The sequence below is a fragment of the Tribolium madens genome, unplaced genomic scaffold (genome assembly GCF_015345945.1).
Source record: "Tribolium madens isolate multiple individuals breed KSU strain unplaced genomic scaffold, Tmad_KSU_1.1 Scaffold_1;HRSCAF=32;Tcas5.2_LG8, whole genome shotgun sequence".
Classification (NCBI taxonomy): domain Eukaryota; kingdom Metazoa; phylum Arthropoda; class Insecta; order Coleoptera; family Tenebrionidae; genus Tribolium; species Tribolium madens.
The window spans coordinates 2,676,942-2,698,774 of NW_025400984.1; the positions used below are offsets into that span (position 1 = coordinate 2,676,942).

Consider the following 21,833-nt stretch of genomic DNA (forward strand, 5'->3'; position numbering starts at 1 on the left):
GTAAAAATTTTTAAGAGTACTTTTTTTTTAATTTTTTACTTGTTTCACTACATTTTCTTTGTTTTTTTAACTACTTGTTTAATTTTTTTAGCTGAATTGTTTCAACACATTTTCCTTTACACAAATCTTTACTTTTAAGTGCTTATACAGAATGTTCTGTTTTTATTGTTACAGGTGATAGAATATTGATAGAATATACAGGTTTGTGTCAGAACTCGCGCCCCAACGAAAAATTTCAAGCAAGATAAGATACCAGAAACATATACAAGATCATCAGTATCATCAAATAGACATAAAAACCGTCAAATGTCAAAAAATAAATGTCTAAATTTTTTGACAGAAAATTTTTAAAACATTTTATCCGTGTTTCTGGTATCTTATCTTACTTGAAATTTTTCTTAGGGGCGCGAGTTCTGACACACCTTGTATATTCTAGTAATATTCTAACACCTGTTTAAATTTGTAACAATAAAAACAAAACACCTGTATTTTCATCATTAACTTTTTTTTAATTCTGTTTCTTCTACCCCAAAAGTTTGTAACCGTATTTTTGTCTAATTAGAGTAAAAGATTATTTTTTAAATCCCACAAGCCGTGTGTACTCAATAATAAATTTTACTAGGTTCATTTGAAAAAAAAAACGCTATATTTCAACCATATTTACTTTTTCTTTATTTAAACTAACACATTTTTACAAAATAATGCAATAACGTTAATCAAAGTTTGTTTCTTCTGGGTCATGAACTAAAATGATAAGCACAGACAAAACTCTAAATATAAAACAGTCGAGCCAAATACCACAATAAAAATAATGATATCTTGTTTGCTTCATAAAAACTACACGAAATCTCATTATAAAAATCCAATCGGTTGGACTCTAGGCCCAAAGAAGCATCATTTTTTGTATCGTAAGCGCAATTCCTGCGGACCTCCATAAAAATATACAATGGAATTAAGTCAGCAGGAAAATCGATGCGAGAAAATCGAGTTTCAGCAGGAACTCTGTGAAACCCGAACATCTGGCGAAATATAAAAATTCGTCCTGCGTGAATTCGGACGATTTCAAATCACTGGTGCCTAACAGTACCACCAACCAGGAAAAAATCGCCATCAACAATGGATAAATTTAGACCTGTTGCACGTCAGGTCTTGTGGATTTTGACCGGAAACGCAGTATCTACCTTAAAATGTCGTTTCCGTTTCGTCCGATCTATCATAGCCTGAATTTTTCTTAACCGAGTGATTATCAGTCGACTTCCTTTGAACATTACTCGACGCTATCTTATATCTTGCAGCAGTCTATTATACAAGAGGAGCATTTCCTATCCACAATCTCGTTCACTCATGTCAAACCATAATTAAAATTCGTTAAAAACTCAATCTCATGCGGGTTAACACACACATAAAACGCAAACTTACAATTCGATGACACTTTCTAGATTGTTGCAGCGACCTGAAAAATACCCTCTTTCACTCAACTGGATTTTTATTGTGTTTACATGAAAAATTGGGACTTTTCGTGCCAATTGCATGCATGTGGCGCGGTTAAATGCACGCAGATTGCTAAATACCTCGATAAAATGACGTTTGTGTACGAAAGTGATGCCAAAAAGTTTAACAAAATCATGGAAAATTACCATACATTATTTTTAACAATAGGCAGGTATCCAATTACAAAAATGAAAACAAAAAATCTGAATAACAATGCGATTATCACGCTTTGCTGTGAATTCTACTCAAAGATAAAATACCTGAAAAAATTAAAATTCGTCAAACTTGAACCGCATACCTGAAATTCAATGCAAATACTGCATAATCGCAGCCCAACAAAACACAATTTTGAATATTTTAAAGTGCTCATTGCAAAAATACCTGACTTTTTCGTAGCGGCTCTAATTTTTTTAATTCACTTGTTTTTAATTGGATTATTTCTTTTTATCTACAGTTCACGGAATAAAGCACATTAAAAGGTTTTTAAAAATATTTGAATTTTCCTTTTTATTTATTTCATTTGTATTTAACATTACATAATCTTAAATATTTTCATCAAATAAATTGTGAAATATCCAAGAATCGCTAGTGGGCCTTATTACCCGCACTTACCTTAGTAATTAACTAAAAACAGTTAAAAAATCTCGTTTCGACGACACTCGAAGTTAATTCTCGCTATAAATCATCGCACCCTCTTAATTTAAATCACTAGTTCGCATGTTGAAGCAAAGAAGTAAATTTCCTGTCGCAAGATGTTCAAAAAAGCGAGTTGAACACACCTAAACAAATGACTTGGATGACATTGCGTGGACACGCGTCATTAGGGCACCAAAATGGAATTTAAAAGCTGTTTGTTTTGTTTGGTTACATAAGTTGTGGCTTAATTATTTTAATTGCACGAATTTTGTCACTTTCACTATCAAATTCAGACAATGTCTTGATAATTGGAATGATTGTCTTGGCAATAATAAACTCACAAATTCATGTAATCTATTTTCACTTTGAACAGAGTGCAATTTTTTCAAGATCAAAGATCGGCGACCGTTGGCCATTATTTAATTAGCAGACTTTGACGTTATTACCACAATTTGTGGCACGATATAAAACGCATCGTGCATGCATTAATCGATTTCGAAAAAAATTACCTTCCATTGAAACTAATGTAAATCACGTATGTTTGCTTATTCAAAGTCGGAGTTTGGATATAAATCAAATCGACGAAACTCCATCAATGTCACGACATTTACTTCATGAACAAAATTCGGAATGTATACAGTGGCACACACATCACCCTGTTTGAATTATAGCTTCATTAATGTTTATAATTACGATGTTAGACATGTTTCACTGAATGGGTTGTAAATCAGGTCGCGCACTCGGCTAGAAGACAGCACGGGATTAATTGCCCTTATGGAGTCGTGGGACACCGAATTCATTCAAAAAAAAAAATATACCAAAAGAAATAAACTCATAATTTTCATTTCTATTTGAAAAATGAAATCGCAAACCTTCAACTCTTAATTAATTAAAATTAATTAAAAAATCCATTGATCTTTGAATGGTACCGGCACCAGTAACTACTACCAGTAGCACATGATCACCTTGATTGATAAATTTGATCACTTTCTCTGCATTATCAGTTCAGGAAAGTTTTTTTTATTATAGACAAACCAGATTAACTCATTAAAACTGAGCCTAATTCGCAGTAAACTGTTGACTTTTCGTCTTTCTGATAGCCCTAAGAGACCACCCAACCAAAATTTTATCCCTCTATTTATGTTTCTAAACTTATTCACCCTCTTGGCAATCCCGAAAATTAGGTTCCACCTCATTTCACGTGTGTAACAAAATACAATCAAATTTTATAACACCAACAATAATCCATTACCGATCTAAAAGTAGGCTTATGGACATACCTATTCCCAACAAGCAGAGCATAAAAACAGGAAACTTTAGCTTATCATAACTACGATTATCCCGACATTAATTTCCGTAAGAAAATGTTTTCATTAAAGCCCGAAATTGTTTCTTTTGAGTATAAAAATGATGTAGATAGTATAATTTCCAGGAAGTTCTAAACCACAGAAACAAAAGCCGATTATCTAATTTCTGTTGTAATTCGTACACATTAATTACAATTAAACGATAATTACGTCGAAAATTCTTGTCCTTGCGAAAATTAGCACAACACTAATGCACGCTAATAAATATTACAAGCATGGCTAATTATTTGAAAAAAAAACATGATAAGGAATATTTATTGTAAATTCGTGCAGTTAATAAAGAAAATGTTTAAAAAAATGTTTTGTCTAATTTTACGACGAAGTTTTACATACATTTTTAACGTTTCTCTATTACACGATGAGAAACTAAAGTCTGATGTTTTACGGTCCTTTTAATTACAAGTTTTTTCTTATCTAATTAATTTGTAATTAGAACCGAACATATAAATCAGTCCAGAGATTAAATTTTAAATAGAGAATAATCTGAGTAAAAGCAGATGTAAATTAATAATTAAAAAATATTATTAGACGATACTACAAGTGTGGGACAAGCAAAAGTAGCTCGTATCAGTGTCACTGATAATTGTATTATTTACTCGAACTCATCAAGGTCAAAGAAAATGTTTTTTTTTTAATAAATAAGTGATTGAAGACGACGCAAAAACGCATCCCTTGGACAATAACCCCCAGATTGCTCCAATTATCTTTGAATAATGCAAAACATTCAAAACCCAGCAACAGGAAGTGATATAATAACATCAAGGATAATCAATGGTCAGCCCCTTCGTAGGCCCGCCTCGAGGCCCTCAAGTCTATTATCCCAAATTCACTTATGTAAATAGGGGTCTAAACAAAGTTCAATCACAACATAAAGCCTGATATACAATCAGTGGGATCAAAGGCCACGGGGAAATTACCTGAAATCGTTGCATTTTCATAAATTCTCGCACCTCGTCACGTGTGTCGTTTTTGTTTATTTATTCGCGTGCTTTCAGTCAGAGAGCGCACACCCACACCTCGCCACTTTCAGCACATGACTGAAGTTTGTTTGCATTTGCGGTACTTCAGGAGTTGCCGCTGAGCGCCTGCTACGACGCTCCGCCTCCGCCGAGTGTCTCAAACACAGGTTTAAATAATCTATTTTCATTTATTCTTCACTTTTAAAACAAAAAGTACGAAAATACAGAGCGAAAAATAGTCAAAAAATTGTGGTTTTATCGCTGATGGATTGGGGAAGTGATGCGTCGCGACGCCAAATCGAGTAATTCCCCCGCAAAGTTTTCTAATAAACGTGACACGAAGACCGGGATTAGGACACGTTATCGCGGATTTAACTTTGATTGTAATTTGGTGTGGCCGACTCGTTCGAAGTGCTGCGCTCCTGGTAGCAAGAAGCCAGTTTTGTTACATTGTTCGGGTCATGTTCATCATTCAACAAGTGGCATGAGAGAATTCCGCTACCCTCTTCTGTTTCTGGAGTTCTGTTGTACGAAATGCTACGAACGGCACAGGCATGCATTCCGGGAGAAAATGCAAAAATTCGGATATTGATCGGGAGAAAAATGCCAAAGATGAGAGGAAATTGAGAGAGGCGGCTGATGGATCAAACGTCGATTTGAATTTTGCAAAGTGGGATAAGGAAGGACGAGTGTGGGGTTGTTAAAGATGAATTATGGGAACGGTGTGGTTGGTTACAAGATTGGTGGAAAAATAATCAAAGGTTGGATGCGGGCCAAGTTATTTCGTAAAATGAATTTTTGAAATTAGGAAATGGACCGATCAAATTTCAAAACGCAACGCACCTTACGCCGGTGTAGCTGAGGTTGCATAAACAATCCTAGAAAATTTTGATAAACCCTAGTTTTAAAGAAAAAAAAATGTTATAACTAATTTTTGACACAAAAACGGTTAACTTAGTTACACTAAATGACTTTGAAATTAAGTTGGTAACATAAAGTGTCAAATTCACTCGACACATTTTTATTGTCAATTATCAAAGAATTATCATTCATTTGGGAAGGGCGGCCGTCATTTGACACAATCTGATATCATCATAATTCGTTGCTGCCAACTTATAACTTTACATAAGAAAAAAATGTGTCTTATTCTTTTTTTACAATTAAATTTCCAAATTTATGAAGAATGAATAAACGTTCTGTTCTTCTCTGTATTGCTTCTTTTTATTAAAAACAATTTAATGAACTTTTTGAAGGATATAAGGAGATTTCTGATCTTTATAATGACACTTTATTGCCAATATAGAAGCGCTAAACTGCCCTAGCTTATTAAGTCACTCAAACGGTTGCTTTAAAAGTGTCACTGTAACGCAACATAAGGAAACTTAAAAATATGTAATAAAATTACTTTATCGCTTGTAATTTTTTTAATTTAATTTAATAAAATTTAACCACCGCGGCGTGACGTTTAATATTGAAGAGTTTATGGATTTAATCCACTTGTTCCACGCAAAACCTATAAAAGTGCAATTTTAAAACTTTTAGTGTTCATAAAAAATGCAAACTGCCACACTTTTCAATGCAGTAATTTAAACAATCGTGTTTTCAATAAAACCCGCCGAAAATAGGATTGACGTTGTAAAGTGCAGCGATAAACGCCTCATTCTCGCCGTTTATTATTTTCCGATGGAAAGTGTTGCAGTTATTTTTAATGCGTCTTAGGTAATATATCACTTTCCACCCTTTCGACCACTAATCTTCGCCGTTTCGTGGCCCTATAAATCCTCATTTTCGTTCATTTTTTCCAAGATTAATGATGCGTTTAGTGTGGTGACTTTATAAATATCGTGCCAAAATTTTGAGATAAATTTCGGGCAATATTTCCTCGCCCACAGTTCATGATTGTAAAAATGCACTGTTTGTAAGATAAAAGCGCTCTTTGTACTATGCGGTCCACGTTTGGCTGATTTCCCTCAGGTAATAAGCCCGCCGAACGAAACAGAAAAATCAAACTCTCCAATACAACTATTTTTATTAAAAAAGAAACATACATTTTGGTTGTATTACAAAATAATCTAAAAAATATTAACTAAAGTGTATATATGTATACAATAATATATAGTTTCTATAAATTTATAATTACTCTCGAAGATTTACAACTACAAATACTTTTCGGGTTATTTTACATAATAGTTATGTACAAAAAAGCATTTGTAATTATAACAATTTTTCTACAATGTAACTAAGTCAAAAAACATCCAGTAACAATTAACAAATAATTGTTACATTATCTAATAACAAATTTACATCATTTTTAGCATAATTCTCCTATATTTATGTACAAGCAAGCTTCATAAAACTCGTCACTTGAACGGTAAAAAATCAGATCTGTGCAAAAATCAAAAAGTGTTTTAAACACATCAATCAGTCCGTCATTATTATAGCACCAAAAAAATTAATATCAAACTTGTAAAAATCAAGTGACGCACTAACCCTAAAAATTGGTCGTGAATACACACAATAGGCCCGCATAAAAATTATTTATCACATAAGATACTATAGATAAAAATTCCACAATTTAGCTGCTTAAGAAGAAAATAAGTACAAAAATTCAACTGGCCTCGTCGATATACTCGTTAGTCATGTTAAAATCTATTTACAACATAAATCGCTAAATATACAGGGTGTACACTGGGATTCCCCAAACCGTCATGGCATACTTTAGAATATCATCGCAAGTGTGTCACTTGTCATTCTCTTAACCTACTCGAGGAGGGAATACTGCTTCAAGGATATGGCAATACAAGGAACTACCTAACCTCACAATATCACACTAATAACTAGCCAAGACATTACCGTTGGCGGTAGGCACAACCACCGGATGATTGCTCGGCGGATGCATCGGCATTTGCGTCACGATATTACTCGACACCGTTTGCGTCTGACTCACTTGCGGTATTTGCAAATTTGCATTCGAAGTTTGAGGCTGATTTGTCGCCACTTGATCGCTAGCTTGGCCATTCTCCACTGTGTGTTTGCGCAAATGACGCAACATATTACCCTTTTCTACAAAAGTCTTGCCACAATCGGGACACGAATGGGGCCTTTCGCCGCTGTGGGACCTCCGGTGCGATACCAAATGTCCTTTACACATGAAATCCTTCTCGCACAAATCGCAACGAAAAGGCCTATCGGCCAGTGCGCCTTTATTATGCGACCTCTGATGGAACAACAAATTGCCCTTTAAAGGAAAAGATTTGCCACATTCGGTGCACGCGAACGGTCTTTCACCGGTGTGAGACCTCATATGGTTGATCAAATGTTCCTTTCGGGTGAAGGGTTTCGAGCAAACATTACAACAGTGTTGGGTTTCCCCCGTGTGTTGTCTTAAATGATTAGTCAAATGTTCCTTTCGAGTGAACGTCTTTTGACAAAACTCGCATCGGTGTGGGGATTCCCCTGTGTGAATCCTTACATGATTCGTAAGATGTTCCTTCCGGGTGAAAGATTTTGAACAAAAGTGACACCTATGAGGTGATTCCCCTGTATGTTGTCTCACATGATTGTTCAAATGTTCCTTTCGGGTGAACGATTTAGTACAAAAAGTACACTTATGGGGCGATTCCCCTGTATGTTGCCTTACATGATTGACCAAATGGTCTTTTCGGGTAAAAGCTTTAGGACAATAATTGCACCTGAACGGCGTTTCGCCGGTATGTTGCCTCACATGATTAATCAAATGTTCTTTTCTAGTAAACGACTTGGAGCAAAAACCGCAACGGTGCGGTGATTCCCCCGTATGTTGTCGCACGTGATTCAATAAATGTTCCTTACGTGTAAAAGTTTTGGAACAAAAATCGCACCGATGGGGGGTTTCCCCCGTATGCCACATGATGTGATTCGTGAAATGTTCCTTTCGCGTGAACGATTTGCCACATATCTCGCATCTGAACGGTGTATCATTCGTATGAGAGCGCATATGATTGGCCAAATGTTCCTTTCTCGTGTATTTCTTCCCGCAAATGTTACAATGATGAGGGGTTTCCCCTGTATGCCACATCACGTGATTCATAAAATGTTCCTTTCTCGTGAAACTCTTCTTACAAATTTCACAGCGGTGCGGTGTTTCTCCTGTATGTTTCCGCACATGGTTCACCATGTGTTCCTTTCGGGTGAAGGTTTTCGCACAATACTGACACCTATAGGGTGTTTCCCCTGTATGACACCGCGTGTGGTTATCCAAATGTTCTTTCCGCGCGAAAGATTTACCACAAATCGTACAGTTGTATGGTTTATCGGTCGAATGCCGTTTCATGTGACGCTCCAAAGATGCCGCGTTCGCAAACACGTGAAAACACGTAGCACACGTGAACATACTACCCCCTAGATGGCACTTCCCATGACGGGTGAGTTCTTGCGAATTGGTAAACGCTTTACCGCAAACTTGACACGTAAACGGTTTACGTTCGGTATGGTAACGTCTATGGACGATTAACTGGTAACGAAATTGGAACATTTTCCCGCATAAATCACAGACGTGGTTTCCTGTAATGACTGTAGCGGTGTTATCGGTCGGTAGTGTACTAGTCGAAGCTTCTTGCTCGTCTTTTGTTACTATAGCAATGTTGTTTGTGTTTTGTTGAAGATTTACATTCGTGTTAGTATTTTGGACGATATTTTGACCAGTTGTTGTTGCAATCTCACCTTGAAGTTTACCAAAAACTTCATGATACGCCAATAGTTGGTTCAAATCATCAACGTTCACTTTGTACATATTTTGCACCATTTCAACACCCAAAGTTTTTGCTAAATCTTGCTCTTGAAGATTCGTCGAAATCTTCACAATACTACCATCAGCAGTCCTCACATCCATCAAATTACCTTTATGGTCCTGCAACCCGAATTGCGCCCCAGATAATAACTTACAATTCTGTAAGTTTTTCTCGTCTTTTACAATCTGGATGTTATCCGAGAGTTGAGTCTGATCGGAATTTCCTTGATTTTGAGTGTTTTCAACTGAATTTTCCATCCGGACCTGAATTTAACAATTTACAAAAAACTTCCACACGTTTATTATCACTTACGACATTATCAAGAACCTGTTGCACTTGAAGATGTTGCAATTGTTGAACGGTTAACGCTTGTTGATTCAAGTGTTGATTATCGTTCAATTGAATCTGAGCATGGGCTAATTGAGCAGCAATTATATCTTTTTGTTCTTTGCTATCTTCAATCACCGAAACTAAATTATCTTGAACCTGGACTTGAACCATATTTTGTTGGTTGGTATGAGTTTGTTGCTGCTGTTGGTGGGTCATCTGCGAATCATTAAACACTAAACTTTTTTTCTTGCATTTTTTTTTACTCACATCTCGATTCATCTGATTCTGATTCATGGGATCGTTCTGCTGATGCCCTCCCATGCCTTGATGCCCCTGATGGTTGGCCTCCAAATGCATACTCCCCGTCGGTATCGACAAACTCGTAACTCCTTGCGATGTCGAAATACTAACCGGAATTTGTGAATGTTGTTGTAAGAGTAGCGGATCAGCCGGTAACAATCCCGCCGCATGTTGCCCCAACATAGCCTCCTGGCTTATCTTCCCTTGGTTATCACTACGTCCCGATCCCGGTAACCCATAGACGCTCACTTGGGGTATGGGTCCCGGGAGGAGATTCGTTAACACCCAGTATTTAGCCACGCTGGAAAGGGCGACGGCGTTCAGGGCTGTGGTATTCACACGAAGATCGGTCGGAATTGAAGTAGTCGGTGGTGGACGTTGGGTGGTGGCCTGGAATTTAATTCGGGTGGTCAGTTTTGATCGGTTGCGACGTGGTAATAACATGCACCCTCGAGTTTTGAGACATGCGGCAAACTTACTGACGGGTTTAACTTGAAATGTCACGGGTTTTGATGAGGATCGAGGTGATAGATCATCGAGATTAATAAATGTAACAGGTGATTGCGCCGTTACGGTTTTTATTCTAATTATTTTGGTCGCGTGCTGCCAAAACGATTTACTTTGACACGAGCGTGATTTATTTAGGTAACTAAATTTGAGACAAATGATTTCTTCTTAATAAGTCCAAGTATATTATGTAATAAACTTGTATTATATTATTTGTTATCAACTTATCAATCTATTGATAAAAAAAATAAATTCTAGATACATACAAGTCAGTTTATTGTCTTTAAAGTAATGACCCATAAATTCATGAAACAAACAGCAATTATAATACGTATGTTGTTTATGCATTCCGTATATTTAGTCGTATTGATGTCCACGATAACAATGAGTTGCCACAATTTGTAATTACATCTAATTAATTAATTTAGCACACAAAACAGAATAATCCGCCGCTCAACAAATAAGGAAACAAGAAATAATTTATTTATGTGAAATTAGGGCAATTAGTTCAATTTTGTTAATAAACCATTGAATATTTAAGAAAAAATAAAAATTCCATATACATACAGCGTGTCCCATGTATTAGGGCCGGCCTAAAAATAAATATTTCTAATTGATTAAAAAAAATTGTTAGTGCAAACGATAGAGGATTATATAGACTTCAATTTAGTGATCTTGATATTATTAAAAAATTTTAACGTATGGCAGTGAAATCACAAAAACCAAATTTGGATTAAAAAAAATCACTTAATTGAAATAATTTCTACATGAAAAAATTCCTTGATTTTTTCTAGTAATAATTGTGAAAATAGAATAATGCAAAAGTTGATAGGTTTTGAGTAATTGACATTTTAATATTGGAAATCTAAAAGTTCAAATAATTTATGATTGGATTTGTGGTAATTGGTGATCTATTGTCAATGCATTAGCAGCACATCATCCCAAACTTGGCCATAAATTACCAAAATTTCCAATTTTCAATATTAAAATGTTAATGTTAATTATTCAAAATCTATCAACTTTTACATTATTCAATTTTCACAGTTACCATTAGAAAAAATCAAGGAATTTTATCATGTAGAAAAGATTCCAATTAGTTTAAAAAAATCTAAATTTGGTTTTTAGGGTCTCACAGACATGCGCTAAAAATTTTAAATAATATTAAAGTACTAAATTGAAGTCTATGTAATCATCTATCGTTTGCATTAACAATTTTTTTTTTAATCAATTAGAAATATTTATTTTTGGGCCGGCCATAAAACTGGGGACATGCTGTACAAACGCTCATAAAGTGGCGCTTCAACGCAGAGAAGCGTATAATTGCGGACACGAAACGTTAGACATCAAATTTATGTTAGTTCAAAAAATGTCAATGTAAGTCATACTTTATTGTCATTATGATTGATGTTTGAAACTAAAAAAAGTTTTTGTTGAAATTTATTTTTGGCGTCGATTTTCTAATACAAAAATGTCAGCAATACGTGCTTTATATAAGTTCAATAAATTATTTTAGTTTGTTGTCATTTTTTCTCTAGCTGTCAGGATAAAAATTACAAAAACCGTAAGTGTGCTTAGTTACATAAGGCCCGTTTTATATTTTTATGTTAGTCGAATGACAACTCCAAAATTTCGTGGCCGCAATTATATCATCGTCAATTCTGCAAAATCTGCTACGAGCAAAAATTGCAATTTGTCAGAAAGTAAAAAAAAAGTTGCAAAAGTCAATCCTACAAACTTTCTTTGTTAAGTTGTTCAGTTCTTTATTATTTTGTTTTTGCATCTAATTTGTCTTTGGGTTTGAATTTTTAAAAAACAAAAATTCATCAAAATATTACCGTTTGCAGATATGACAACACTGTATATTAGCTGTCGTCATCGTGACGATGTTTATTCCCTAGGAAACTGCTACTAAGGTTTCAGGAATAATTAATTTAGACTGTTAATCAAATTGCAATGCCATTGGACGACGATGTCACATACTTTTCATAATTCGTTTTTACCAATATCTTAAATGTATAATATATTTTTTCAATACATATTTTTATTTGTACAGGATGTTCCATTTTTATTGTTATAAATTTAAACAGGTGATAGAATATTCAATTTTAAGACAAAATTGTCTTATGGACATGTATTAAAAAATGTTACGTAAGCGAGCTACACCCCTTGAAAGACATGCGTTTTTTAATGGGGTTTTCCACTATTGCAGAATAGATAAAATTACAAAAGTTGGTACAGCTGATAACACCTGAACGAATTCAAAGATCAGTTGTGAATATTTTTAATCGCGGGTGTCTTAAACGGTGAAACAAATTTAATTTTTAATTTTTATCCTTTTTATGGTCTGTAAGACAAATTGTAAACTGATTTTACTTAAAAACGGCAAGTTGAATCGAAAAAACGCAAGAGACCTCTTTTTGTAGAAAACTATGAAATTTAGAATTTTGTGGCTGCAAGTGCCACGAACCAACAGCCAAAAATAGTTAGGGTACTTTTACCCTATACCTCCCCAGTTTAGGACGTCCCTGAGTAAAAATTTCGACATTTTATCTTTGAATTCGTTTGGTTGTATAAAGGTTATCAGTTGTACCAAATTTTGAAAATGGTTTCTGAAATATTGGAAGAAATCCATTAAAAGATGCACCCCTTTCAGGGGATGTAGCTCCCTTATTTAGTACTTTTCGATACATGTTTATAGGAAACTTTTATCTTAAAATTGAATATCCTATCACATGCTTAAATTTGTAACAATAAAAACGGAACACCCTGTATATGTAAACATTTCTCTACCACTATTCACTGAGTTGGTGTACCACTTTTTGAGCACTCAGTATGTATCTCAAAGTGTTTTATTTAAATTAATAAATACAATTTAATTAAGTGGCTTTTCAAAAGTAATAACAATACAAAGAGAAGCACTAATGCTACACCGCTTTACCGACTCTTGCCACTCCTTTCCTTGTCCTTGACATTTACCAAGGCCAGCTCTAAAATACTTTTCAGAAGACGGTAATACTACAGTTTACAATAAAATTAATTTAATTAAAATTTGGAAAACAAAAACATTTTAAATACATGTATACACATTCCTCCCGTCAACATTTAACAGTCACGTGGCCATATAGCCTACTAGAGTTTGGCATAAAATGAAAACAAAGTCAAATTATATATAAATTTCTTTTAAATTTTTAAAAATTTTGTTTAAACCCATAGATTTTTATAATTGTTTATGTTCCGATTATTATCCACCAAAAAGTACACGAAAACATTATGTAATTTAAACTTCAATTAAAGCCATGTCATCCAACTAGCTAATTTTAGACAATTCATTCTTCATGCAGTCACTTTTTTAAACTCATGCATCGGGAATGTAGTAAACGTGCTTTCTATTTGATTAGATGTCCATTGTTGAACTAATCCAGAATTTGAATTCGGCCTTAGAATAGCTCGAGGGTTCGGAAATTAAATTGTGGGATAATTACATTAACCATATAACCAGTCTTAGTGATAATGTAGCCGTTTTTGGACAAAGATTTTGTATTTTGTTCCAGAAAAAAAACAAAATATGAAAATTATTATTACAGAATGTCGTGTATTCAAACTAAATGAAATTTCTAATGATCCTTAATTTAATTAACAAAATTATTGGGGTTCGAATGTAAACAAGAACATCGCAACAGCCATGCAAAAATGACTATCAAGTGACATGTTCGATAGTTTGATGTTTTTAATAATAGAAATACTAGCCTACTTAATTTTTATTTGTTTATGTAATAATACCTAATTATGGAAAGATTGATAAAAATAAATAAAAACACCAATGTAATAAACAAGCAACAAAAATCTTACAATTCTGCGTTTCCAGGATTACTAAAAAAGCGTAAATTGAATAAAAATAAATTCCATTAGCGGCAATAAAAACATTACATAAAGAGCGTAATCGTCCGGCACATAAACAATCCATCCTGCTGTGACAAGATGAAACAAAGCCTTACCTCTGAGGCTTCAGCCCCGTGAGCCCCCGCGAGGGCATTGGGATCATTGGTATTCATCTCTGGAGTGTCTCACCGCCACCGAAATGTCACTTTCCATTCAACAATCGAAAAGCAGAGGCGATTTTCGAAAATATCACGTGAAAATTTTCACTGTCATTGTCTACACCAGAACGGGGGGACGCGAGAGGTAGCCATTACAAAACCGAGAAGTGATTTTCACAATTTTACACCAGGAATCGAGCAAAGAACCAACGAGATTTAGCACAAAGTCGCCGCAAGACCCTACGCATTGTTCTTATCGCCCTTATCAATCACATTTCGGCCTAAATCACGAAAAATTTTCGTTCAAGAGAGAAACGGTCGCGGGGCGCCTCAAACAATAAACAGAGAGAATCAACATGGCCGAGAGTGAATCCAAACCGATGCGTCATAACATAAACAAAGGATATTTATCGCAATAATGGTAAGATTTTGTGAAGACAACCCCAAATTTCCGCAAATTTCACCCTAAGACAGGTGAATGGGTCACAGACGCCCCCCTTTACCTTAATTTTAATCCACAATTTTAAATTATAAACCCCCACTGTCAACAATTAAGCACCGCCCACTTACACTCGGTCGGTATTTCAAAGCGCCAAATTCAAATCCGGAGAACAAAGAAACGCCAAACTTGAACAATTTTATTCAAAATCACACAAACGGACGGAATTGAGTAAATGTTTAAGACTTAAATATTAATCTTCAATTGCTTCTTCGACAAATTCATCGTTTTCATCATCGTCGAGTTTCATTTTTGCCGGAATTAAGGTTGAAATTGGAACACCCAAACCCTGAGCCAATGCTTCGATTGTTTCCTTGCTCAAATAATACGTAATGGGAGTGTTGCCACTACTGAATAACAACTGCTTTAATTCCCCTAATAATTGTTTAGCTTCGGTGAAGTTCCCGTTTTTGATATACTCTTGGATCATTAAGGCGCAAATGTCGCCTCTACGAACCGACTCTTCTAATTCCTTGCCCCCAGTCATTAATAACTGACGACACTGTGCAATCCCTACAATAAAAACCACAACAACTGAATTAAAACTGTTTGATTTAATGTTTACCGGCTTGGTAATCCCCCCGATCAAACAATCTTCGAATATCAACAAACCTCTTTATCATAGTGAGTCTTTGTTGGACAATTTCGGTCGCTCTTTGATGCTGGCTTGAATCCCTAGGATTAGTTATTTTAGTCAAGCAACGCGACGCTTCAGTCAACGCCCCGTAAGCCTTTTCGTAGTTTTTAAATTCGTCAATTTCAACTTGTGCACAAGCTACGTAAAAATTCGCCAAAAGATCTAAAGCCTTCCCTTTCGAATAAAACGTAATTATGTTTCGTAATATCTCGGGATTGTTTTGCCAATCCAATGATTGTAAATAATTCGCTGCCATTATATAAATCTCTCTTTGGCGTGACACACCTGCGAAAAAAATTATCTTATCCGTATCACCACTTTTCAATAAAGCTTTCATTGCCCGAATCTAAAAAAATCTCAAGTTTAACACCAAAAAAACACATTTTTTTAACAACCTTATCCCCAGCTTGTGTGAATTTCTTCGTCGCCAAATGATAATTCCCCTGCAACATTAAACTTTCAGCCAACGTCTGCAAGACATTAATCCGGTCCTCTTCCTCTAACTGATCTTTCTCCGGTGTTAATTTCTCGGCCAAATCTTCAGTCAATTGCACGTTATGTGTTAAACAAATCGTGATCGCTTCTTTGTATTTTTTCGCAATTGCGAGTAAATCAACCGCTTTATCAAACTGTTCGTTGGTGACGAAATAATCGGCGCATTTTTGCACCAAAGCCGGGTCACTATCAGCGTCTAAATCCGTTGCGATTTGTTGCAAAATGTCGTATTGTTGTGCCTTGAAAGCGAGATCGAGGGCCTTGTGGAGCATTCCGGCCCTGTGATACAAAATAACCGCTTTGTCAAGGGCCCCATTTTCTTCGAAATATCGCGCACATTCCAGTTTTTCACGAGTTCCGGCCACGGAACCAATGTTCCATAATTCATCACTCATGTGGTTCTCTTTACAAAGTCGTACGGCATTACCTACAATTTAAACACAAATAAAATCAAACGAAATTTGATAAAATTCCCTACTGTATGCGTTAGCTTTTGTGAAAAAATTCACAGCCTCTTCGTAGTTCCCCGTCGTTTCGTAAAACCTCGCCATGTGATAAAAAGCGGCTTTATCACGTCCCGATCTTGCCAATTCAGCCGCTTTGTTTTCCTCCCCCAGGAAACAAAGCACTCTAACTTGGGAATAAACATCACCTGCACTGTTATAAATCTTCAAAGCGGCTTGCATCTCCCCTTGCGACTCGACATACTGACCCCACCATTTGAGTAAATCGCTGAAAACAATCTTAAGGTCACAATATCAAAAAGGGGGGTTCCCATACGGGTCTTTAGTCTTCCCCATGTAACTCTCGAGTTGCTGAGGTTGGTCTAAAAGCATTCTCGGAACGTCAAACTTATGAGTGTTGGCTTTTTCGTATCGCACAGCCGCCTCTTTAAAGTCCCCCATGGCTTCCAGGGCTTTGCCCCATGCGTGATCAGTGTTTTTCAAATGGATGCGATCTTGCGACTCGGCGATAGCATGGGCCGCGTCGAATTTGTTTCGACTTCGCAGCAATTTGTTCAAAAGGTCGTAACGCTGACACTGGATGTACAATTGCTCGGCCTCGTCCTTAAAAATTTGATAAAAAAAAAGAAAAAAAAACCGTTACACTCACTAAATAGCACTACTTTAAAAAAAAAAATACCAGGTGAATAAAAAGTATGGAACCAAGCATAAAGCGTAAAGTACAATTGAAATGTGACCGTTTATCAAGAATAAAATTTCTCGAAATTTCTTTTAGTTTCCGAGTTTTGGACAAATTTTTTTTTTAATGGCAACCCACCATGATAATTTTTTTAATTAAAGCAAAGATTATGATCTTAAGATGACCTCTAATTAAATAAAATTGTTTTTTAGCCACTACTTTTTTTCGTATAAATTGTTAAAGTTGCGTTCCGGGCTCATTACGAAGATTTTCCGAACTTAACCGAAGTGGTTGTTTCATGCATTTCATCATGGGAGAACCCTGATTTCTATGCAGGTGCTTTGGGTTGGTTTCGAATGGACTAAAAATAGAAGAAAATGAGATGTTATTAGATTTTTTGATCCATCCGAAAGTACCTGCACAAAAAACCGGGCTCTTCAACGACCAAATGCATCAAACAACCCCTTCGGTTACGTTCGGTAGATCTTTTTAATTAGAGGTCATTTTTAGATCATAATCTTCAATTAATAAAATTATCATGATGGGTTACCGTTAAATTTTTTTTTTCTTCCAAAACTCGAAAAATGTTATTCTTGATAAATAGACACATTTGAGTTGTACTTTACGCTACACTAATTATTTTTTTCGTAAAGTGCTTTGTTTACAAAAAAACGATTGGTTCCATATTTTTTATTCATATTTACCAGAAAAATACTGAAACAAAAACTTAATTATACAGGGTCATTTTGAAAACGGCAGAATTTTTCTAAATAAAACATAATTAGGAAGGTATTAGTTTTTTACTTTTATTGAAAATTATTGTTTAAAAAAAAAATAAATTAAAAAAAATATATAAAAGTTAATAAAATCTAGTTGCATGGTGTCATTATTGCCATTATTGTCAAAAAGCAGCAAATGAAAGAAAATATGGTCAATATTTCAAATTTTTCATTTTAAAAAATGACTAATAATTACCTACTTTATAACAAATCAGAAAAACATTATTAGCTTATTCTATTATTACTTATTTATTTTATTTACTTTATTTTATGAACTTTTATTAATAATTGTTTTTTTTAACTTTGATAATTTTTTTAAATAATTTTTAGTAAAAATAGAACATATTGCACATGACTGTACCAAGAAAACTAATATCTTTCGAATTATAAAAAAATGGGTCCCTTTTTAAAATTAGAAAAATGAATATAGACATTTAGAAAAATTTTAAATTTCTGGGCTTATACTATATTAAAATAAAATTTTTATAACGCCTGCCGTTTTTTAAAAATCACCCTGTATAATTTAGTTTTTGATAATTACAGTGAGCGGCAAGATTGTGGAATAATCTTTTTAAAACTGAAAATATTTTATTTTGACAAAAATGCTCGTACAGCTCAATTTTCTTTTTAAGAAATACCCAATTTTGAACTTGATTTAAAATTTTACATTTTTTGGTTCTTGAACAATCACTTCATCGACATTTTTTTTTAATGGAAACCCGTATTTTTTTAGCCAAATCGATAGATCTTTTAATTGTCGAAATGATAACATCAAAATATTAAATATTACATAAAGTTTCTGAAAAAAATCATCCAAAAAGTGAAATAATCTCAACAAAAAACAAACATGCAATTTTAAATCAAGTTGAGAATTTTTTAGTCTTAAAAAGAAAATTGACCTGTTCGAGCATTTTTGTCAAAACAAAATATTTTCAGTTTTAATAAGTAATTTGCCATTTGGTTCATTGAATAGTCTATTGAATATCACGAGTAATCAAAGATTGTAGAATATTTTTGACTACTCGTGGTATGATTATTTCAGTGTATAATTTTTTGCGCCCCCACTGTACTCACCAGCATCCCCAAATGGACGGCCAAAACGGCCAATTTCGCCTCGTGTGGCAGCCCATAATCAGCAATAGCCGCTCTGAGTGCCATCGCAGCCCTCGCATTCCCCATATGCCCCAGACACACCCCCGCGACATCCAATCGCCGCGTTTTGACACACATCCGCGCCAAACTGCCCCAAACACCCGGATTTTGCACAAGTTTTATCGCCTTGAACGCCTCATCCATGTTACCAAGACTCAAATTATAACTAAAATTCAAGACAGCGTCTCGTACATCCTTGTTGCAATTTTCAAGCCCGTTAAAGTCACTCATAACTTCTCGAATTATAATTAATTTCTCCAAAATTATTAAATAAGGGGTCGCCAACGCCAATAAACGAGAATCACCATCGACAGCTCTAATATCGTGAATTTTAATCCCGTGTTCCGACGACACAAACATTGTCAAAATAATGTGATCCTCGTCTTTGAGTGTTGTTTTAGTATCGGATCGCGAGCGCTTTAAATGTTTTTTCTCCGCCGGTAATTTGACTCTTTTCGCATCGCAAACTAACAATCTCGGGTCGTGATTGTCCCAAAACAGGTGCAAAGGGATGCGGTTTGAGCAAATTTCATTGAAAACAGCTCGAGTCTCATCTGAAACATTCTCCTCCTCGATTGGGGTTGTTTTCTCATCGACGCTGTATTCGTCCGGATTTGGCTCAAAATCAGCAAAATTTCCATACTTGTGAAAATCATACGATATTAAACTATCATTTTCCATATCCCAGATGTAAAGTCTCCCATCGGGCACTAAATTCGCGGCGGCTAAAGTCAATGCGATTTTATTTCCGGATGAATTACTCTTCGCCTGGATTATTTCCCCGAAATCCGGACACAAGTCGTACAAATTCCGGGCCGGAATTGCCAATTTCGCCTCATTCTCACCCAATTCGTACACTTTCATGTAACCCTCAATTGTGAAAATCGTGAGAAAATTCCCGGTTACGTCAATTCCGATCGGTTCACCTTCGTGCGATGGTGACATGATGTTGGTGATAACCGAACCGTTTAATTGTCTCACTGTGACGGCTTTCGGTGTCAAAACTATGATCATTTTTTTGTGCAATAAAACCTTCTCGTTGTCACAACTAAAGGTGGTTAGTAATTTAATCGAAAAATCGGCCGTACTTTCGGTTTGTTTACTAATGGTCGAATTTAATTCCAAATCGGATCCATCCCAGAAAATTTCATAAACTAGTATTCGTCTCCCGTTTGTGAAAATAGCATAAGTCTCGGTGATACTCATGTCGGTGACTTGGGCCTCCAATTGAAGCAAAAAATTGCTTTTTGGACTTTCGACAAGCACCTGATTGGCGGTTTTTTGCGTACACCAAACCTCCTCCGAGAAACAAGTGCAAATCGATTGTTCCTTCATTATGTAAACACAAGTGACGCAATTGACGCTTAATAAAGGCAGTCTCAGTTGGACTGAGCCCCACATTAATTGCTTAACGGTCCCACTGACCGTATTTACGTTATTCAACTCCCAACAATCCTCGGGATTTTCATGGTTTTTATTTTTTGACCAGAAGTAAATACGGCCGATGTTGGTACCAGCGCAAAGAGTTTGGTTCAATTTACAGAAGGCCAAACACGTGAAAACTTCACTAACTGTGCGGTTTTTCTCATCGTTTGTGTAAAACTTCAACGAGGTTGGTAGCACGTAATTATCATTAGTTTCAATATCCCAGATACGGACGATTAAATCTCCGGTTAAAATCGCCAAACTGGAGTTACCACACCAGACTAAACCGTGGGTACCAACCCCCCGACTTTGCACCCTTCCGCTCAACTTAACTTTAGCTAATTCGTTCAATTGGCCTTGACTATCAATCGAAAAGTGACCGATAGTTAAACCCTCCATCATGACAATCAGAGCGTCTTTATTGGGGTGGTGGACGATGTACGAAAGAGGCACCCCTTCCGTATTCAGGACTTCCAGACACGACCCCCCGTTATTAACGTAGTAAATTGACCCGACTTGCGTCCCCACGTAAAACGACAAGTTATCAGAGCCCTCTTGGACCCGGAATTTCCGGGCTGTGGTCTTCGGACGCCAGTTACTGAACATATCAAGGGCTCTCTCATCTCCGTTCACCGCAGCCTTGGCCAAGCCTTCGACGTCAAAATCCGGGTGCGGTCTTATCGTAATTCTGAACGTCAAATGCGTTATCGATTCTTTCAAATCCAAGTGAAAAACCATAACGGTTTGAGCTTGACTATCCACCACTTTCCACCCCACTAGTGACCCCGCCTAGGATACAATTAATACAACCCCCTCAACACTTGCACACTTACTGAATCGCATGATACGAGTCGGCCCCCCTTTTCGCTGAATTCGAGTAAGGTGATGGGGGCCTTGTGCGGGCCCCCAATCAGCGCAAAGTCTTTCTCCCCGTTCCAGATTTTAAACTCGCCGTTTTCCCACCCGGTGGCTAGGATGTTGCGTTCGGGGTGCCACGCGAGTGCTGTTACTTGAAAACTGCGATGTATGGGGTAGTTTATGTCGCTTAAAGGCTCCCCCTGGAAGGTTCAATAAGCCGGGAAAGACAGTTCGTTCACCTTACCAACTCGTCGAAAATGGTGACGTAGCCGCCTTTATCTTGCGAAAAACTAGCCACGGCGAGGAGGGCCGAGTTCGGATGCCAAACTCCGTTAAGGGAAATCGAGCCCGGCTCCGGAAAACTCACCGGATTTTCGAAATAAAGCGTCATTTTTGGTGTTTGTTTACAAACATTGCTCGTTGCTAGGTTGCGGTGTGACAGATCTGGG

General features: G+C 36.0%; 2 protein-coding genes across 2 annotated transcripts; both read right to left on the bottom strand.

The window, feature by feature from the left end:
* Positions 1–6,465: 6,465 nt before the first annotated feature.
* On the bottom strand, positions 6,466–14,917 carry LOC123003577 (zinc finger protein 271-like). Its single transcript, XM_044396398.1, has 4 exons — positions 14,355–14,917; positions 9,820–10,242; positions 9,535–9,768; positions 6,466–9,485 (listed from the first exon to the last, which is right to left on the bottom strand). The coding sequence occupies exons 1-4, from the start codon at positions 14,409–14,411 to the stop codon at positions 7,284–7,286; spliced, it is 2,916 nt and encodes a 971-aa protein (XP_044252333.1). The 5' UTR covers positions 14,412–14,917; the 3' UTR covers positions 6,466–7,283.
* A 103-nt stretch (positions 14,918–15,020) lies between these two features.
* On the bottom strand, positions 15,021–21,823 carry LOC123003576 (intraflagellar transport protein 140 homolog). Its single transcript, XM_044396397.1, has 8 exons — positions 21,629–21,823; positions 21,360–21,584; positions 19,024–21,315; positions 16,808–17,094; positions 16,506–16,759; positions 15,928–16,454; positions 15,461–15,878; positions 15,021–15,408 (listed from the first exon to the last, which is right to left on the bottom strand). The coding sequence occupies exons 1-8, from the start codon at positions 21,773–21,775 to the stop codon at positions 15,089–15,091; spliced, it is 4,470 nt and encodes a 1,489-aa protein (XP_044252332.1). The 5' UTR covers positions 21,776–21,823; the 3' UTR covers positions 15,021–15,088.
* Positions 21,824–21,833: the final 10 nt, after the last annotated feature.